This window comes from Rissa tridactyla, chromosome 2 (assembly GCF_028500815.1).
Source record: "Rissa tridactyla isolate bRisTri1 chromosome 2, bRisTri1.patW.cur.20221130, whole genome shotgun sequence".
NCBI classification, from domain to species: domain Eukaryota; kingdom Metazoa; phylum Chordata; class Aves; order Charadriiformes; family Laridae; genus Rissa; species Rissa tridactyla.
Window position 1 is genome coordinate 49924492 of NC_071467.1, and position 20876 is coordinate 49945367.

Sequence of the window (20876 nt, forward strand, 5' to 3'; positions counted from 1 at the left end):
TGAGATGATTTGAGACCTGTTAGGGTAAAAGATGTTGTAAAAACGCGAAGTGTTACGTTACCGCTATTCCAAGAAATGGCTTATGCCACAAGTGAGTGATGGGGCAGTGGCTCAGGGAGCATTTCAAAAGTGCATGCTAGGGTAATTCTAAGGGCACGAAACGCCTAAAGGGCAGAGAGCCGGATAGAAGTGGCTTGAGCACAGCTCTGGGAAGTCAGAACTCCTCTGTTCTTACCCCGTTTTAGCAAGAGCTAGAGCTATTTCTTCAAGGACTTCCTTGAAGAAACGTAAACGAAGCCATGTGCCCGTTACAGAGAGATAACGTCATTTACCTACACAGCTGGTCTGTTGTCACAATAAACTGATAATGTTTGCAAGGCACATGAGAAGTGCTAAGAAGCGCTAATTAAATATTTTTCTCCATCACCCTGTTTCCCCGTAGATGACAATAAAGTTTATACGCTACCTGTTACAGTACCTAGTTCCAGCTGTGAGCCGCCTCTACCCGGCAGCCCGGGATACCTTTATTTGTTAGCACAGGGTGAGCCTACCCCCGGATCTGTAACAGCAAACAAACGCTGTTAGCGGAGCGCTTACTCCCAGGGGCGCTGAGAGGCGGGGAGGGAGAGCAGCTCCCCGCGCAATGACACGGGCTGCGCAGACAGAGCGGCGGCGGGGGCGGGCGAGCGGGCCGCCAAACGCCGCATTTACCTGCCGACCCACCCACCCGCTCGGCACCTGGAACGGGAGGGAGGGTTCCCTCTCCAGCCCCGCCCGGCCCCGAAGTTTTGCGGTGAAAAGTTTGAGTTTCGGTGCCGCTGCGAGAGGTTCCTTCCGGGAGCGGCGGGCAGGTGAGGGGCGGTGGCGGCGGGGCGGGCGCTCTTTACCGGCGGGCGGGTTGGGTTGGGTTGGGTTGGTGCGGGATTTCCTCCCCGGCCCCGCAAACAGCGGCTCCCCCGTCGCGGCGACCCGCCGGCACCGCCCCAGCCCCGGGAGTTTCACCGGCGGGAGCGGGAGGAGGCAGCGCTGCCGGCCCGGTACGTTTTCCCGGACAGTCCCCGGGAAGACGGGGCCCCCTCGGGCCGAGCTCCCGCTTCCTCCGCCTCGGTGCGTCCGCGGTAAGTGGGTCCCAGCCCGGGGACCTGCCGCCGAGGGTCGCCTCTCCTCGGAAACGGGGGGTGCGGCTTGTCCCGGGAGTCCCGGGCTCCGGAGCGTCCCCAACAGTTGAGGGGGCCGCTGAGCTCCCCGCTGCGGCACCCAGCCAGGCAGCGCTCCGCAGAAGGACCCAACTTTTTTGCTGACTCCTCATCCCCCCTCCCGTCGTCACACTTAGGGAATTCGCGGCACGTTTCCAAAAATAAAAAAAAAAATAAAAAAAAGCTAGTGTTGCCTGTGCGTTTTCGAGCAGTAGAGTGAATGATTGGGGCAGACTGCAAGTCTGCTTGGCATGCTGGTAACACTCCAGTTCACTGCAGTCAATAAACAAGATCGTGTAATTTCACCAATTTGAAAAAAAGGGAAGATCTTGCTTTGATGCAGTCCTTTCTCTAATCTTCCCCCATCCTAAAAGGGGGAAAAGTCCACCTCTAACCCTGCTGGAAGATTGAGAGCCATCAAGTTGCTGACTCGTGATCCCTGTTTCTGTTTAACTTCCCAAAATCCAGGTGACTTTCATGGGACTGCTCTCTGACTTCAGGCAGTGCTACAAGCAGGTAAGAGCTAAGCATGCCAAACCTGTCTTTGTCTGCTGAGGTGCAGTAGTGTCCCCCAGTCCTGACTGGGAGCTGCTAAGAATAATAATAATGCTTTTTCCTTTTTGAAGCGAGGTGTCCTGCAGCTGTAGGATGAAACCCTTGGTATTGAATATTCTGGTAAACTGGTGAAGTTCCAAACCCGTCACCTTCAGTACTGGAGTGTCTTCTCTGTTCTCTTTAAGTAAGTAAAGCTTTTTGTGGTGCTGGTATGTTAACCTATGTGCTTATGGGTAGGACAACTCTGCATTTATCTATTGTTAACACAAGGATAGCTTTTGTTTGTTTCATTATAAAGAATAATAATGAGAACTGCAGCTTTAAACTAACCTACAAGTGGCTGAGGGTTGCTGTGTGGGTTAAACTAATACGATCTGAAGTTCACTGGGATGTATGGTTGAGGAGCGGGACCAGGTAAGTGGCTGTATTTGTTCATGTTCTCAGAAGCAATGCAGGTGCTATGGAGTGCTTTCATTCTCTTGGTACAATTCCTATGGAAAGATTTAATGACATCAAAAGCGAATATATGCTTCTTTACTAAAATGAATCTTGTTTACATCCATTGCTTCATTAAAAGGAATTTTTTCTTTGGAAATATATTGAAATGATAATAAGGAACTAGTGACTTCAACAGATTAAAATGACCAAATCAAATGCAAACCATATTTTCTTTGCCACATCATTAATTTTGTATAGTGTGTTGTACGCTATAAAGTGCGTTAATAACAGAATGTAATTGCTATAACAACATTGTGGTCTGCTATGTAACAAGGGAGAGCGAACTAGAAAAATGTTAAATATGTGCAACGTGGCTGGGTGGGAAGTTACTTTGGTGATGTTGATGTTTGGAATTTCCTGATTGCTTTTGAAATTTTAAATTTTTGAGCTCTATTTTTTTAAAGGGGCTTTACTGTTTCATGATTTTTAGTGGGTGAGGGAAGGATGCTCACTTTGTTTTAACAGCGCTCTCCTTCGAAAAGAAATCCCTACATATTTCATACAAAATATTTCATTATTTTTGTCTTATAGAACTCTGTAACAAAATTCTCTTAACATGATTTGCAAGGTTGGTAGGTAGTAATCTTCTGTTATTGCCGGTGATAAAAGTTGTGCAGGCCAGATGGTGTCTTCGCTTACGCTTCAACACAACCTTTTTATAAGCAGCTCGTCGGGTGAAGAAGTTGCTGAGGTGTCAGCGGGACTGATGTACCAGGGGGCCTGGATGCTGGGTGTCTCCCTCTTTGGTACCAGGTGTTGAAACGGTGTCTGTCATGGTGTGAGAGGGAAATTAATTACTGCCCTGCCCTGTATTCAGACCCTGTAAGCGAGGTCTGACAGATTGTTAACCATTTTTGCTACCCCAATATCCTCAGTAGATTGCTATGGACAGGAAGGGCTACATTATGGGAATTTTGGTTTGGTTCTTTGTTGCTTTTTTCCTTCTCTCTTTATTTCTACAAACTTTCTTGGTGGCACTGAGTTTGATTATCTTTGTCTGGTTATGTGCTTAATTCAAATTTCTGTAAGGACTTTGACTTCACCCAACCATAATACTCAGCGTAACTTGCTGGGGAGAGAAAACGGCAAATAATGTATATTTATTCCTAGCAATAAATTAGAACGAAGGCTAACGCTGCCTGATATGAGGAACTGTGCAAGCATTGTTCAGAGCTGGAGCTGTGCCTTGCACTAGCTGTTGTGAAGCCAGAAAGTTGAGATGTTGGACAGTGGAAAGGTGATCCTGGAGGATCAGCTACGCGTGAAGTAGGACACAAGGTAACAGATGAAAAGTGAGGGAGGAGGGGGAGTGTTGAAGTCAGAAGATATCCTTGCCTCCTCCTGCTGACTGAGCTGAAAGTAGCCTGGGACAGTGTCCAGCAGGACGTTCCTTGGTGGAAAACTTTCTTGCCGTGATACTCCATTGGAGGCATTAGAAAATGTATTGCTTCTAGGGGTAAGGAAGGAAGGAAAAAAAAAAACATGTGTGTGGTTGCAGTAGCTTTCTGTGTCCTTTTTCTTATTTTGCTTTCATTAATTCAGTTGTGTCTAAGGAGATTCTGAGTGGGTGGGAATTTGTGGTAACCCACACTAGAGTGAATGCTTTGACTATTATAAAGAGCATCTGCTTTCTTCATAAGTATTTGGCTGGCTAACCACTCATTTTGATCATCTTTTTTTTTTTTTTTAGGGTGAAGGAAAAAAGGTGGACGGGGATTAAAAACAAGGGTTTCAAAGTAGTTAGAGACAATCTAATGTTTTGCTTGTACATGTTTTTGATTTCAGAACTAGATGATGGTGAAGGTAAAAGTAGCAAGGAAATGTTAAGTTAACCAAATGTGACCAAATGCCATTGGTTTTGTGTGGTCTGGAATAGGAAGAAGCCAGGAAGGGTGCTGGAGGTGCCTCTCTTCAGCTGCAGGTATATTTGCTTGCCAGGAAGAGAAAGGTGGACAGTGTACTAAAATGAGGAATCATGCCAAAAGCAGGAGATGCACTCTTCCCCCTTTTCGAGTGACTGTGGTATTTCAATTGCTTGTGTTGGCCCTGTATGGGAATGTGCCTCTCTGAACTGGACCCAAAACACAAACCAGGAAAAATGTAAGGATTTTGCATTAGTGGAACGTGTATTCCTGAAACTCTTAAATTTGACAATGGTATTAAACAATTTGGCCTCAGAAGCGAATAATTATAAACTTGTTAAGTTCCTAAATTTTTGCTGCAGAGAGGTCTGTGTTGTCATCTACGGCATGTAGTGTTTTCGTCTGCCAGATTAACTGTTTTCCCATGATGGGTAAGAACAATATGTACTAGTCTATCTCCAGAACTCAAAAGGACTTGAAATTTTGGGATGCATGGGTCACTATGGGCTGAAGAAGGAATTGAGCTCAGCACAGGGGAGAGGGACACAGCAGTTTCTTAGGCTGTAGTAGTTTCCCCGTAGCAAGCATCCTATTCAGCAGGATGGTCAAGCTATCATCTGGTGGAGCCTTGTTGCCCGGGACTGGGGGCAAAGAAAGATTTACAGCTTAACTAGGGATGCTGAACCTCTGTTTGGATGCAGCTGATCTCTTTTGAAAATATTTAGGTTGAAAGTAATTGCTTGTTGGCTCTTTCTTCACAGCCACAAGAGAGCATTCATCTTGATTAAAGAATATTTGCAGGTATTTCCTCTTTGCCAGGATGCTAGAGAGTGTTATCCACAACCGTTGCTTTTTAATACTAAAGGAGCAAATTTGTCAGTGTTGCGTGGCCATTTTTCAAGTTCTACTAGAAGTCTCATAGACACAGACTTTTTTAATGCTGCTATCATTTTTTCATATGTGGGTTACAAATCACTATGTTAAATAAATTAAAGTACTGATTCAAGCTGAAAGGCCTTTAAAAATCTTATAAGGTAGCAGAATAGCTTCAGGTTTTGGATGGGTTTGATATATTTAGAATCTAACCTGTGCTAAAATAGGTAGTCTTAATTGAAACTAATGTTACTCTTGTTTAAAACTAATTTTAAAACTTAGCCAATACCTAAATAAAGAATACAGTTTCATATCAATTAAATTGAAATAAACTAGACTAATTGAAAGCAGCATGAAAACTCTTGGTACAAAGATAGTTGTGACTGTGATTGTGGAGTAAATTGGCTTTAGGGTGTGTTTGGTAGTTTTCTTAAAAAAAAAAAAAAAAAAAAGGCGCCTTGAACTTCTATCCACTCAAAACTGAGACTAGCCTAGTAGAAAAAACATCTCATTTCTTATTTACAGATTAAATTGCTTGGAAGTGCTCTTGATTTTGCTGTGCATCCAAAAGGTGATGATGGAGCTGCGTGAAACCATGGTGGTGTTTGGGCAAGGTCAGCCCAAACAAGGTCAGCTATGCCATCCTACGTCATGGATGCATGCGATGGCTAGTATTGCTAAAGGAAAAACCAGTGGCACTATTCCTTGGGTATATATTTTGTGGGCCGTAGTTTGGTAAAAACAGTGTTTTCTGACTTCCTTTGGCAGTAAGGTCCCTGCTTCCTCTTTCTGGAGCAGTTTTTAATTGGATGAGCTGTCTGAGTGTTATTGGGCAGGTGTGTAAGCCCTCTTGGTGGTGGGAAGAGCTGGGCAGTCAGGGTTGAGGACAGCAAGTGGCTGGAGAGAGCAGCAGTGCCAGCCTACACGTGATGGAATGTTCATGGAGATGCGCTGTGAGATCCTTTGCTTTCAGCATCATGCATGTGGCCTGAGACAGCTTTTCTTGCCCATTCAAGGACATTGGTTGTCAGAAAGGAGGGCTGAAAAGGAGAGAGTTTTGTGTAGTCAGAGATGGAAGCAAGTAACAAAACCACAGAAGTGGGCCTATTTGGAAGCATGCCACCATTCATTGTGTGTGTCTGGATTGCTTGCTTTTTTTTTTATTATAAGAAAGTCACGAATTCCAAACAACTTTTCCAAAAGAAACTGATTCCTGCTTTCTAGTACCTGCAAATTGTTTCATTTCTTTCAAAGATACTCATTCAGACCTTCATGCCTTATTTTTTTGGCTTCTTTTTTTTTTTTTTTCTAATCCAGATGCTGTCAATGTCCTGTTACGTGAACAACACGGCTTTTGTTTGGGGGAAAACAGAAGAGGTTTGTATTCGTTGGTCCTTTGACTAATGGTTCTTGAAGCATTGCTTACGCTGGGAAGCTTCTGTCTCGCCAGCAGAGTGATTTTTGAAGACATGCAAACAGTGCATTTGCTGCAGGACTGAAGTTAGGTGCAAAGACTGGGAGCAAAGACCTAAGTACACCTTTTAGGGTAGATAAGGAAGACGGCAAGTCTGAGAATGCTGAGGGCACTGTAAGTGATAAGAGCTAACGAAGAGCTGGCTGAAAGGAGGCTCCGCTGCCCACAGCCTTGCAAAAGATATTTCACAGAGAATTTCCCAAGCGTTTTCTTCCTTTTTGCCCTGTCTTCACTGCTTTCTTCCAGTCCTGTGCATCGTCACGATAGCTGCAAACAGGTGCATGTATGTAAGAGTAAGCTCCACCTCTGCAGAATCAAGGCAGAGAGAACTAGACGGAATAAAGCACTGACTCACCTTCCTTCTGTGTTTCGGGTTCAAACCAGATACTTCATGATCCATACAAAAAAGACTTCAGACAGAACACTTACATTCTGTTAATGTCTAGCTATCTGTCTTCTACAGTACAATTACATACAAAATGATTAATATTTAAACTCTGGTTTACAGTTTCTGCAGGCAAGTTTGGGCTTCAGAGAAGTGTATAGTTTTAATGGCATAGAATTGGGAAAAATTCTGTAAACTTCTGAACATAGTTCTGTTCTTGAAATCTTTTGTCTCTTTCTAATGTAGTTACTTTGTTCATTCAACAGCTATTTTTAATGGGAGTTCCTGCTAAGCCTTATGTGTATGTGTATTTTTAGAAACTCAGCAATTATAGATGTAACAGTGCTGAGTTATTTAAAAATACAAACTTGTGGAACACACAGTACTTGTACATTTCAGAATAACTGTTAAATTCCTGCACTTTCTTTTTCTGTGTAGTTGGATGCACATGTACTTTAGCCCTGTTCTTTTAACAGCTTTCTCTTTCAAATATTTTTCAGTAGGCTGTCTGCCTTTAAAAGCTTGAGTTTTTCTTCTCATCCTTTGTGGTAGTTTTACCAGACACCTCTATCAGATACGCACTTAAAACGGTGTCCATTATGTTGAATTTTAACACTTTCTCTTCTGCTGTGCAGGCCAGTTTCAACAGCTGCTCTTCAGGTTCTAGCAATGCGCTTTCGAAGTGAACACATTCTGATTCATGTTAAGGAGTTGGCTTTTTTATGAGCCACGGTGTCTTCTATGTTCTGTTGTTACAAACTGAATTTTATGGCCCCTTTGTAGCAGGTATAGGGTATCAGGTAAATTACTTCCTCTTTCTGGGCCCTCTGCTGTGCAAGAAAGTAATCTCTTTGGTAAGATTTAATATTTGTTCTCATTTCTGTTGAACTTAGTGGCAAGAACTGGGTTCTTGACAAGCCCTTCCCTGTCACAAAATAGCTGAGTAAAAAGATGATTCATTAATTCCATTTCTGCTGCGTTACTGGCATCATCTTATGCTGACATTCCCTAACCCTGCAACACTCAACTTTGGATTCATGTTTGAGGGTGAACATCAGAGTATGACTCCCTGAAGCGTAGGCTCAATTGCTGCCGAGGCACTGCGAGCGGAGTTGTTGTGTTGTGGGGGTGACGGCAGGCATCCTTCCTTGGGCGGATACGGTCCAGAAGCAAAGGCGGTGGGTTGCCCGCCGCAGGGGGCTGGTAGCGCTGAGGTGCAACCCGGCCACCTGGGGGGACCTCCACTTGCTGCTGCAGCTTCTCGGCTGTGATGGTTGGTGGGCAGTGGTGTATTGGTGTGACACCTGGGCATCTCGTTTGGAATGTCACCTTCCTCTGTTAAGGCAGCAGGCACTGTTCAGCAGCATGAAGGTGAAATGGTCACCGTAGCCACTTTGAGAAACACTTCTGCTTTGGAACTCATCCAAGGGTAGAAACATCATTGTGGTTGTGAACAGAAACCTAAGCATTGAAAGTCAAAGCTTGTGAGAGCTCTAGCTTGTATATAGTATGCTGTTTACACAGTCTCTGGTGAAGAATAACAATGAAACATGAGAACTAGCTCCATCTCTTGTTATTCCAGGTTGGTGCCTCAGGGGAAGATACTGAAGAAGATGCAGGCACGCTGAGAAGTTCAGAAAAGTGAGCCATGCGTCCTTCTGAAAGCTGAAAAGTAGCCCTCTGATAGGGTCATGAACCTAAGACAAGTCTTTGTGTCTGTACTGATGTTTGGAGTAGCTGGTCTACTCCTCTTCATGTATCTGCAAGCCTGGATTGAAGAACAACATACAGGTACAGTAGGTTTTCTTTCTTTCTTCTTTTTTTTAATGTAATTGTATCCATTACTTAAAAGATGATTGTGAAGTCCTGGGGAGACAGCTGGGAGGAGTTCCTCTGTTGGGCAGTAGAATGGCATTGAAAACAGACTTGGTTTAATTGCTACGCTTCATATAAGCGTTAAGAAGTTTCTTGAGTCACATGAAAAGATGCCCCCAGCTACCTAATTGTATTGTATCAGCTTCATTTGCAAAAGCAAGTGTTGCAAAAGCATATCGTGGATGCGGGAAGCCAGGCGAGGCCAGTCTAGAAATAGTTCTGTATATATAATTTTCTGTGGGGTTTGTACATTTCACTTCGTGTGGCAAAGCAATTTTTGGAGAATTACTGCTACGTCTTGTAGATGAAAGTGGGCTTCTATGCAACAATGCTCATGTGGAATCACCCTATCCTGTTGGCTGTTTGTTTGTTTGTTTGGGATGGAGTTGCTACTGGACTTCCAAGCCTTTTTTAGATATAGCACCAGAGTCATATTGCAACTTCAGGTAAATCTGTATTAGCATTGGCTCAGGATTACACTCCTGAGTTGAATTTCTGTTGTTCCCCATATTCACCATACTTCAGTTGGCACCACAGGTTGATCCACCTTTTTGGGTGAAACTGGAACAGACTATTCACCTCAACCTCTAGTGGATGCTCAGTTCACAGGACTAGTCTAGAGTTAGTCTGAAGTGCGTATAGGGTGGATGTCAGTGAGGTCCTTAGCACCCACTGATTTGCTCTGCAGATCCACTTTTGTTGTGCCATGTTGCTTGATGACATATCCTTGATTTTAGTTTAATGCTTTTGTTTTCGGGTTTTTGTTTGGTTTTTTAGTGTGTTTTTTCCCCCCCATAACAATATGGACCGTTCCCAACTTGTTAAGAAATCCTGACTTTTATGTCTTCTTGTCTCTATTGCTCAGTTTCCATTTCCTCTGTAAAAGTCTTACTTTTTAGTATGCTGATACCATGGTGAAGAAATACATCTGTAAAACCACATTAGTCTTCTGGCTTTATTGATCTGTGCATTTATTCTATATGAGCTGCTAAGCTCCCTCCGGTATGTTTTAGAGAGCAGTGGTGAGGGACGAATCTAGTGCATCATTCCTGCAATTGTTTGACAATGACCTTGAGGTTCTTTTCAACTAAGTTCAATGATCACAACATTAATTTCAGCTTGTTAATGTTTCTGGGCTGGTCCAAGGTATTTACAAGCTTGTATTAAGAAAGCTGTTCAAAGAAGTAGTACAGACTCCCTTCGGAAAGGTTCCCTTGTAATCAGCTGTTGACACGAGGGTGCTGGCAGAAACAGAGACCGCTTCGGGGGAAGTCTTCCTTGAAAATCCCTACCGTTGTCAGGAATGTTAAGGGCAGATATCGTTGCTTTCAAGGTAGTCCAGGAATGTAGATGATGACTGTAGATTATTGATTTATTTACTCGATGACATTCTTCACATTCCTTGCATCTTTTCTTGTGCTGTAATTAACCTTTCTTTCCTTGCAGTGCTCCTCGTTACTGTTTCTCAGTGTTTTTTACACTCCTTTCTTTTGTTTATATCTATCTACCATTAAAAAGAAACAGCAAAAATATAATAAAGGGGGAATTAGAACATACTGTGTTCTTTTGGGAAACCAGATGCTTTCTTTGGGGTTTTCTTTGATGTATTGCCATAATCTTCTTCAGGAGAGAGGCTTCTCCTTGTACTCATAAGTCATTTCCATGTGAAAACATTTCTGTAATAAAATGGAAACTATCGGAGAATAACAGAATAGTCAGTGAGCTTAAAGTGTGACTGCAGTTTTGAGTGCCCTTTTATCTCACTGGACTGCTGTTGTGACAGCACTTCAGCAAGATCCAAAAAAAAATGAATTTTGGCATTCTCTACAGTTGCTAGGTTGTGCGCGTCGGAAAGAGCATGGCAAAAAATCATTCTTTGGTGTCTGCTCTTGCCTCTTCTTCCAATTTAACGTGTAGAGAGCCATTCTTTTTTATTTCAAACACCTGTATCTCCTCTAAACCTTCTGCAGCTCGATTCTCTAACATTCCCCCTGTTTGCTTGCTTAAGAGCCGATATGAAATAGAACATATTTGCATATTCACGATATACATTAGTTTAGTTATGGACATTTTACACTCCTTTTCTTTCCCTCTTCTGCTGTGTTTTTCTTATTGCCATGTGTTGCGCGCTGTGGCTTTTTTGGGGGAGGAGCTGTGTCTGGAGAATCCCAAATTGACAAGTATCTTTACAAGGATTTTATGTGCTCCTTTAATCGTATCACTAGTCACACAGCTGTAAGACAGCTAGTTTTAATCTGCAAGTGGCTGAGCATGTGATTTGATGTTCCATTAAGAAATGGAAAGCGCACCTCGTGCTTCTCAACTGCCGTGCTATGAGCCTGTAGGGACAAGTGTTTGTTGCAGGCAGAACTATTTTTGTCTTCCATGGTGCCCTGCTCAAGACCTACAGCATTCGCGTCTGCATTTAGTTGCTGAAGGATGGAAAGTTGGATGCGTTTGAGTTTAGGAAAGTATCTGTTTTGCACCAGTGAGGTGCTGCTGCTCACCACCCGCCATCCCCACCCCCCCGCCATTCCTCTTAATACCTGATTTGGAGCCTTTATAAATCACAATCACTGGAAGAGATAGTACGTTTTACTCGATTGTTTTCTGTAATGTTTGTGTTTATTTCTCAGACTCTCCTAGCTGGGGTGTGAATGATTCCCAATCAGATTTGGATTTTGTGGGGAATCAGAAAATTTTCTGGTAACTTGTGATTTCCTTGTTAGTGTTTGCCCTATGATACTAAGCTCAGACTATTTGCTTTCACACTCGCCACTCTTATTGCCACCTTTTCTCATTCTGTCTGTTCATAATTTTTCACACCAGAACTAATGCCACTTTTCTTTCATAGTTTGACTCCTTTCTCTCTTTTTGGCTCTCATCTTTCTACTTGCTCTTCACATCTGAGATCTCAACTGTGATTTGATTTCCCCCGTTTGCCTTATTTTCCTCTAGACCTGATCTTATGTAAGCATGTTTTTTTCTGGTTTACTTTTGCAAACTTTCCTCATCACTCAAATTTATCCAGCCCAGGAACACCTTCCCTAATCTTTCATCCTGTCCATCTACTTCAGATGCACCTGCAGGCTCGGCAGCTGGATGTGCCTCTCAGCACAGCCATGTCTTCTGCTCCCTCCCACTGTGCTTGGACTCTTCAGATAATTTCTAGTCACATTCATCATCCCTATACCTTAAAAAAGGGAAAATCTTTCATATGGAGATGTCTAAAACAGCTGCTAGCTACATGGTGGTCCTCTCTGATGGCTTTTTAGAGACATTAGCAGACTGAGAGAACAGGCGAGTTTCTTGGTTTGGCTCTGTGTGTAGAGCGTTTAAAGACAGGATGATGTATCCTTACTTAGATGTAGCAGAGCCCTTCTGTTGGGTGTCTTCAGTTCACCTCAGTGGAGTAGAGGAGAACAGACTTGTCAAGAACAGTCCAACATGAGTGTCACCACATACAGACTTCATCTGGCTGAAAACTTCATTGACATCAATGCTGATAATGTACTATGTATGGAGCACTTCAAGTTCTCCGTATATAAATATATTCACTTATATATAAATTCCTATATATAAATGAAGCTTGATGTGAATTCAACTAAATCCTACAGCTTTACTTGACAGTTCTCCATACAGTCTTACATTCTTCAGTGAAAGCATCAAATATTGTGGCAGTGATTAAACAGGGATTACTATTTATTACATGCTTAGTAATATCCAGCGCTGTTAATCTTATACAAGGGAAGCAAACTGCTGGGTCTTCCAGAGTCAATGTTGAGTTTTACACTGTGAATCACCTGAACTAGGGGGGTGTGGGGTGCGAAGGACACTTGCATTTTAATCCTGCTATGTTGTGTATGTGAATTGGAGTTTTAAGTTAGGGATTCTAATTTTGTACTTTAAAACTCTTCCTTTTTTGGGGGGCTGATATGATTTAGTGTGACTGCTTACTACCTTCTTCTCTTTCCCAGCAGCTCTGTATCTCACCTTAAGGATACTGGGGTTTTTCTGCACACTTTTCCCTCGCTCTGCAGGGTACCAGTTTTGTAGTAACCTGTGGGTGCCCAGGCATCCTTCTGCAGCCTGTGTGTTTTCCTGTGATTCTTCTGTGCATCCAGCTCCTGGGTAGCTTTATCTCACAGGCCTCATCCCCATTCCTCAGCCACAGCTCTTGGTTTTTGTGAAGAATCAGAATAAAAATTCAGATAAAAATCCCAATTTTAAGAAAAGTTTGAAACGCCATGAACAGGCATGAGCCTTATCAATTCAGTCTGCTATTGCTGTAGCCATACAGGCTGTATCCATACTACTCAGTGTAAGCAGGTGCGCCTTTTTCCCCACTTTTCCAAACTTGGTAATCCAGGGGGGTCTCTTGCATCCTTTGGTAGTCTGGTGAGATATTTTGAGTCCATGGAGTGAGTGTCTTCCATATTTTGACACTCCAAGTAGCAAATGAATGTGTGCATGCACACGGTAATATATAGTCTTTGCTGTTTGTGTGGGCTGATTCTTATTTAAACCTTGCCTAAATGGAGGAACATGGATGTGTCTTAAAGGACAGTTCATAGGTAATGGATTGCAATTACACGGAAGTCATAGTCTTTGGTAAATACATTAAACTAATGTAGAGACTAGGTATGTAAATAAAAGAGAAAGGGACACTGCTTAATAACGGTTATTAATCACAAATAATTTAGTTATTTTAGTAACCTTGAAATATTTCTGTTGATGAAGCCTTGGGTAGTTTATGGGAGTCTTGCTAACTCTGCTGGAGACCACCACTGGTACGACAAGCAAATCTTCCTGGTTTACAATGCCCAGCTACTAATGAGGCTGTTCTAATGAGGCTGGGTGCGTTTAGATTTTACCCTTCTGGTCAGAATATGCTGTCTTCTCTGTGTAAAGTGTTTTTGTTTCTTTGTGTTTTTTAAAAATCTGCCTCGTTATTGGATTGAAGCACAAAAGAAAGAGGATTCAATAGGGTCAGTAAATGCTGCTTGGTGAGCAGTTACAGAGTTTTTGAAGTCTCAGAAATACTACAAGATTTTATTAGGTGAATTTCACCATAAAACGTAAAATAGTTTCCTTTTTTCCTTCCTTTAAGTGTGTGCAAGTGTAGGGAGACAACAGTTGTCTTTGAACAAAAAAAATCTATTAAGAAACAGGTAGAGACTGATACTTTGTCAAACCATAATGATCTAAAAACACAACTAAAAGCTAAATATGAGAAATGATGGTTTTCAGAGCTAGTGATTATAGAGTCTCACCTTATCTTCAGCAGCTGGAAAACCCAGAAGCTTTAAGATAAAAGAAGTTAAAATTTCATATTGCAGCATATAACATTTGAGGCTGTATTTATCTGTGGGGATGTTTTTTCTAGATCTGTCTGTTTAGCAGCCCTCATCAATCTTGCATCTCATTCATTTTACTTTTATCATTCCTATAGCCAAATTGCATCTAATCTTAGAAATCCTTCTTTCTTAAAAGAATTTTCTGCCATGCTCTTTTCTTGAGGGTATCGTAGAAGAGCATTTCTGAATTGGTGGTATGTTGTAATCCATTGGTATTCAGCTTCCATATTCCAATGGTATAAAAGAAACTAAATGGGATGAGGTTTTTGTGGCTCCTCATACCTAGACCACAGAGGTCTACTTCTAGAAAGGTATAGCACATATCTTAATTGTACTGAAGACACCTGAACATACTACCTTGCACCTATTTTCAAACAGGACTTTCAAAAGAGGCTACTATAAGTTTCTTATATCTAAAGGTATGTAACTGAACTCACTTGGTAATTTGTATTGTAACTACTGCTGGAGGGTTTTTTGGCTTTGTATTGGAACCCTTATGAAGTGGGGTGTCCCCTTTCCTGCAAAGGCTGTGTCAGTTGCACTGTCTTCCAAATGCTCTTTTGAATTGGTTACGAAACACGTATAGGTATTCTTCACGCTGTTTTCCAGTTATTCATATCCTTGGAGGAGAACATTTAGATGACGTTTGTGAATGTGATTTTACATGGAGCTCTTAGCTTCTTTTTATTAGGTAGCTATGCTCTTTTTTTTTTTTTGCACAATATAGTAGTTATTCAACTGTTGTTTAATTCTCTAAAAGATGTGCTGTCATTGGGCGAAGTGGTCAGTTTTCCCTTATTGTCCACCATTGTTTTTGCTTTTTTTAATAACTTTCAGTCCATAGCACCTGTCCAGTTCCAGAAAGTCCCTTGCCCATCATTCAGGCAATGAAGCCCTGCATTCTTGTCTCTTCAGTGCACTGATTGTATGATGCAGTACCATTTAAGACATACATGTAGCCTTACAAAGCAAGAAGGCTGGAGAGGTAATTTTTACTTGGCAGGTCATCATTTAGAAGTAATAGTAGAAAAACTTTGACATAAAAATTCTCTGTTCCTGACTTGTTCTGTTTTCCTTAAATGTGCTGCCCATTTTTTGGAATAGAAGGTGGCTGCTGCTGGAATACATTTAAGGCTGCTTACCTCTGTGTCTGGTGTTGAACTGCTTTGATATATCGCTTGATTACAAACAGTCCTGTTAGAGCATGTGATGTGGTCTCTGCAAAATTCCCAGGGAAACCTTTGGTTTCCTACTAGAATTAAATTAGAAATTCTGGTATTTGTTTTTCTTGCGTGTATATACATATATGTATGCACGTATATTTACTTTTAGTATCATCTTTATTTCCCTTCTTTGTGTGGGAGTAGGGACTGCTGGTGGGAGAAATATTTTAGACAGAAACCTATCTTCTCACCACAGTCAGCTATTTGGATACGTGGGGATCAGTTTGTGTGGAAGAATTGTTTTGGTGTTCATTCTCAAGAGCCTTGGTTTCTGTCTCTTTGTGTCTGTTTTACTCATTTTGTGTTACTGTAAACAGGTTATTGCTATAAATTTGGGATAGTTCTTGATCGTCTTGCAACATTTGTGAAATAAACATTTAAAGATCAGGAGGCTGACAGGTTACAAAAAAAGGGAGCCATTTCAGTGTACAAGGTATTAATGTCCTACACGTGATGTCTATGACTTACCTGGAAAAAACCACGATGTATGTCCTGGAGCAAAAGGTTCAAGGAAGAAGAAAAAAAATTTCCTTTAACTTTTTTTTTAAATGGAAAAGCTAGTTTTATTTTGGGTCCTTTTCTATTTTTAAAGGTAAACATTATTGTGTGGTAGCTTGGAGATTGCCTGGGCTTTCAAGTTTGGGTCCCTGCTGCCTCAGAAAACTCTCTCACTTGTATTATTTTTTTTTTTTGCTGTATTTATGTTAATGGCATATTCAAAGAAAAAGAATGTTTCTACATTTTTACAATATTTCTGTGGAAGGCATTTCATAACTATCAGTTTGAAACTGGGAAGATTCATGTTACGTCAGCATATAGTGTCTTCCTTCCCAGCTCCTCCAATCTTGAGCCTTGTGGCTCTGTCTGTGGGAGTGAATGTTACTGTCTTCAGCTGTAAAGGAGAATTAGCTGGTACTATCAAATGCTATGTTTAAACAACAACAAAAAAAAAACCACTACGAAAAACCCTCCAAAGTTTGTTCATTTCTATCCAAAATCAGAGTCAATGGCCAAATCAGCTTAAAGGCTCTTCTTTTTGTAAAACTGTAAATATTCATTGCTAAAGAAAACTGCAAAATATGCTGTATTTTAAGCATTGCCCTGTATATAGATGAAATGGTTCCCAGGCGAGTATGAGCCTCACTTGATGTAAAGTGATGGGGGATAAAATATCACGCGCATCCATTTGCTTTGGATTTTGATTGGTTTGATTTTGATTTAGCAAAGATGGGTCCTGAACTGCCTGGAAAGCTGCAGTTGGCAGCAAGAGGCAACAGCATTTTGCCTCTACAGTAGTCTTTTAGGAACTCCCACTCCTTCCAGCCCCGCTCATATCCACCAAAAGTGATTGTTTCCTTACCACATTGAGAACCTCCCCACGGTAACAACATCCAAGACTATCATTGACCTCTATTAAACCTGTGTGATACCTGCTAGCAAATACAATTTGTCCCTCACAGCTTTGTTGTTTCAAGTGATTTTGTTTATATTGACCATGCAGCTTTCCATCACACGATCCTGGCGCAAATTCACAGTGCAGAGCTCTAGCAAAATCAGGCTGAGTAGAAACAGTTTTTTGTCTCTTAATCCTCTGGCTTCCTAGGAGCTACACTGAGCACCATCTACAAGGGACAGTGACGTGAGTTATAGAAATATCTGAGGAATGATAGAAATCTTCCCTTTTTTTGAGGTTACTAAAGATGCTAAGCAAAGAAGATTCAAGACTTCACCTCACCTATGTTATAATAATTTTCCTGTTCACAGTTCTGCAATATTCTAAGAAAAAAAGCAGGACATGGTCAAAGCTAGCCCTTTCCAAATTAATAACCTTTTTTTTTTTTTTGGCTCAGGGATGCTATAGCACAGAAGCTCCTGGAATGTCAGAGGTGGGATATGGGGTAACTGGTGTTGAAGGAGTGGTTGTAAGGAGTGTGGTTCACATGCACAAAACCTGCTGTGAGGCAGGCGGCTGGGGAGGAAACTCAAAGAAAGTCGTTGGCTTTGGGAAATTGAGTTTCTTGAGAAACGGAGATAGCAAGGCAATACTTGGCTCCTGGCAAAGAATTTCATTGCCCTAGAACGTGATGGATGATGACCTAATAGCCACAAAATTTGACATGCACCTCAGGGGACAGGTTCTGCATGTCATGGACACTAGGTAACATCCAGAAAAGTAACTAAAGATCAGCAGCCTAAGGTTAAGAATAATCAGTACCAATATTAAATTTCACTGTGAGCAAATGCCAGGTGAAAGAAGAGGAGGTGTTAATTGATTTTATATTTAATGTGATTGGAATGGAGCAGGTCATTTCAGTACCAATTATAATCTAGCAATAGAAGAACTTGCCCAGCTGTACGTACGTGTGTAAGGACATAGATGGAGGAAGAAGCTGTTAAAGGTTTGTAATACTTTCTGCTACAGATACATTATAATCTGGGCTTAATACAAGCATGCACTTAGAAACAGCTCAAGTGAACTTGGGGTTATTTAAAGTCATGCAGTTGTGCTGTAGGTATGTGCATATCTTGGTAAATTATTTGTAAGAGAAAAGAGGGTTTGGGGATTTTTGGTTCTGATTATGATCAACTAGGGAGACGTGGTGTGTGAGTTCTGTTAGCTGCAGCTGGAAGCACTCAGTTGTATTAAATAGAAACAGGAAAATACCGGTGCTTGATGCTTCACCAATTATCCACAAAATAGCTCTGTGAAGGAAAGAAAATATGTCTAATAGGAAATAATAAACCTAGTAAACATAGTAAACCTAGTGTACAAAGGCAGTTTTCTCTGTGACTTTTGATCGTATTCCATATTCCTACTTAAACTTTTGAAAAGAGCACACAAACCCCAGGAAGAGAAAGAAACACAGTTGTTCCTGAATTATTCTTTTTGTTGCCAAAGCCTCATAGTGTTTCTGTTGTTCAGAGGTGTATGCCATGAAAGGTTACTTTGACTTTGCATAATTGCACTGTGCTTTTTAGAGAATGGTATAGATAGGAGATAACGTTATGTTTAAGGAGAAAAGTACGTTCACATTCCCATGGAGCAGTTGATGGTTCCCAGACATGTGTCTATGCAAGTCTTAATGTGAACAAGGGTCTTGCTTTCTTGGGTTAGGATGGAGGTCATGGATGTCCAGTGAAGAGACCTATCTGCTGTGATGCGCCAACAGTGTTTTCTCTGCGTAGCTGTGAATTGCAGTGTGATTCCCACCATTCTTGTTTGCTTGCGAAGCTGTCTGCTTGTGGCCGCTCTTGGCAGCATTTCAGTGGGAGTGAAAATAGAGTGGCGTGTGCGCTATGCAAACTTTGTGGGAGGGTCAGCTACGCCACTGGAGGGGGCAAAATGTCAAGTCTGTGCTCTTGAGGGACGCAAACAGTCAGTAGAGTGCCAAAAAGCTGTTATCGATGGGGTTTGGGAGGGGAAAAGCCGTGAGCTTTGTCCTTCCTAGATGGCTTTGGAGACAACAGTGGAGTAAGAAAAGCTGTAGCTCTTGTTAAAGGATGGCTACTAGTCATGGAAGTTTTTGGGTTTTTCCACCAAATACCCTTGAGCCCTTTTACTTTTCACATTTATTCTTCCTGATTTTTAGCCTCACCACAGCGATAGTTGAAGGAGAGGCTTTAGTTACCAAAAGGTTAATAAAGCTGGGTCAGTAGAATTTCACTTTTTGCTCAGCTAATCTATGCAAAACTTTTTCTTTATTCCTGAAAAAACATTTAGTGGCCAAACAATGCAGTGGAATTTGTGTTGCAATAGTGTTCAAAAAACATACTGCAATATATTAAATTATTATAATACACTTTTCAAGTGAAGCATGACAAGATAAATGAAGCAAGCATTTATTTTATTTTTGGGTTTTTTTGTTTCTGGCTCTTTCTTGGTATCATTAAAGCTTCATTAATCCACAGAATGCCTTGTCTACTATAAGAACTAATGGGTTACAATCCGTTGACATAGGTCATGACACTAAAATTGTGTGTAAGATGCAGCCTTTTACTTTGAACATGTTAGATACATAATTCATTAGTTATCATTGCTTTAAGATGATTCTGTAATTACAGTCAAGAATTATGGTATGCTTTCCAGAAAGATCTCAGCTCTGTTCTTGATGTAGGGCCAAAGAATCAAGACTCTTCATGAACTTTGGCTTGATTTATAAGCTATTTAGAAATACTCAAGCTGAGTAGCTCCATGAAATGGTTATTAATAAAGGCGACAGAAATTTGTTTTCTTTAGAAACTGAAATTTCCATAGAAATGTAAGATCTTGAAGATGTCTAACCTATTCTGCCTACTAGCAGCTCTCTAAGAGGTCATTGAATAAGTAAATTACTGACACTGGGGAAGAAACAAATCTGTCTTGTTCTGTGATGGAAAGGAAAGAAGCAGGGCAGGGAGGTTGGCAGAGGGACTGGAATTTACTTGGAAGTGGTTTTCTCTTTTTTTTTTTTTACTCTTGCTGTGGGAGTTGATGAATTAACGCAATAATAAAGTCCATTTGATATGAATAAACTCCTAATCCCTAAAAAAATTATTTGCAGGAGCAAAATCGTTAGAGTGAGAGTTGACTGACTGGGCCCCAGTTAAATGATATCCAGTGAAGCAACAAAATTTAAAACAAATGTATTTTTACAAGAACTACTTAATGATTTTTCTTCTTCCTCTGTTTGATCTGATGACAAAGTTTTGCTATTACAGTCTTGGGACTGGTGGCAGAGAGATAGAGATGATAAATGTATCGACACCCTCCCCACCCCACCCCCCCCCCACCCCCAAACAAACGAAAAACCAACTCGACAAAGCAAAAGCCTGGTTTTGCCCCTGACTTTCAAATTAGTTTCATTGGATTGGTGGGGCAACACAAAGTGTATGTGAAACATAAGAAATATATGGACATGACTATTGTACTGTTGGGATTTATTTTTTTTTAATTTGCTTTATCCTTTTACAGATGGCAAAATTAATTTCACCCCACTTCTTTTCAGTTACAATTTTTCACTTCAGTGTGTCTATTTTGAAGATGAACAGGCAGATGAGACTGGGCTTATGTAGGCTGAGGTAGCTGCAGTGAGGTATAAATACTTCATGATTTATTTAACCTTTGAGCAGAAATTCCTCTCTGGCGGAATTAATCTGCAAATAGCTGAGGTGTGCTACCTCTTAAGTTATGATTGATCATGCAATATAACGAAACTCTATTGGCATCAGGTTTAGGGCTGAGGTACATATAAATATAACCCAGATAAAACTACCAGATGATGTGACTGACGGGTGGGTTCAAGGTATTCTAGGCCAGCAGTCAGCCTTGCATCTCCAGCTAACAAAATATGCGTATTGTGCAGCTGGCATTAATATGCTGTAAATAAAACATCGTTGAATGACAGTTGAGAGTCAATTTAAGCAAAGACTAGTCAGTGACGAGCAATGCCACAGTACGAATAAATAATCAACTTTCGTGAAAGCTAGAGGCTAATCTTGGTATTTTAAATGGGCTAATCCATGTGGATTAGTATCCACTTAAAGCATTTGTATTAATTTGTTGGACAATCACCTGTTTATTTTGGAATTTTTTGCTATC

General features: G+C 41.2%; 1 protein-coding gene across 6 annotated transcripts in view; it reads left to right on the plus strand.

Moving 5' to 3' along the window:
* The first annotated feature begins 620 nt into the window (after positions 1–620).
* The window catches only part of CHST9 (carbohydrate sulfotransferase 9), a 97142-nt gene continuing 76886 nt past the window's right edge, over positions 621–20876 (plus strand). The window contains exons 1-5 of one of the 6 annotated variants that reach the window (XM_054191878.1): positions 621–851; positions 1665–1712; positions 1823–1935; positions 6302–6361; positions 8426–8634. In XM_054191878.1, the coding sequence (XP_054047853.1) occupies positions 8535–8634 (100 nt within the window). In that variant the 5' untranslated portion in view covers positions 621–851; positions 1665–1712; positions 1823–1935; positions 6302–6361; positions 8426–8534. Of the gene's footprint in view, positions 852–881; positions 1119–1664; positions 1713–1822; positions 1936–6301; positions 6362–8425; positions 8635–20876 lie in introns of those variants that run through there. The other 5 variants (XM_054191879.1, XM_054191880.1, XM_054191881.1 and 2 more) reach the window with 5 other exon arrangements.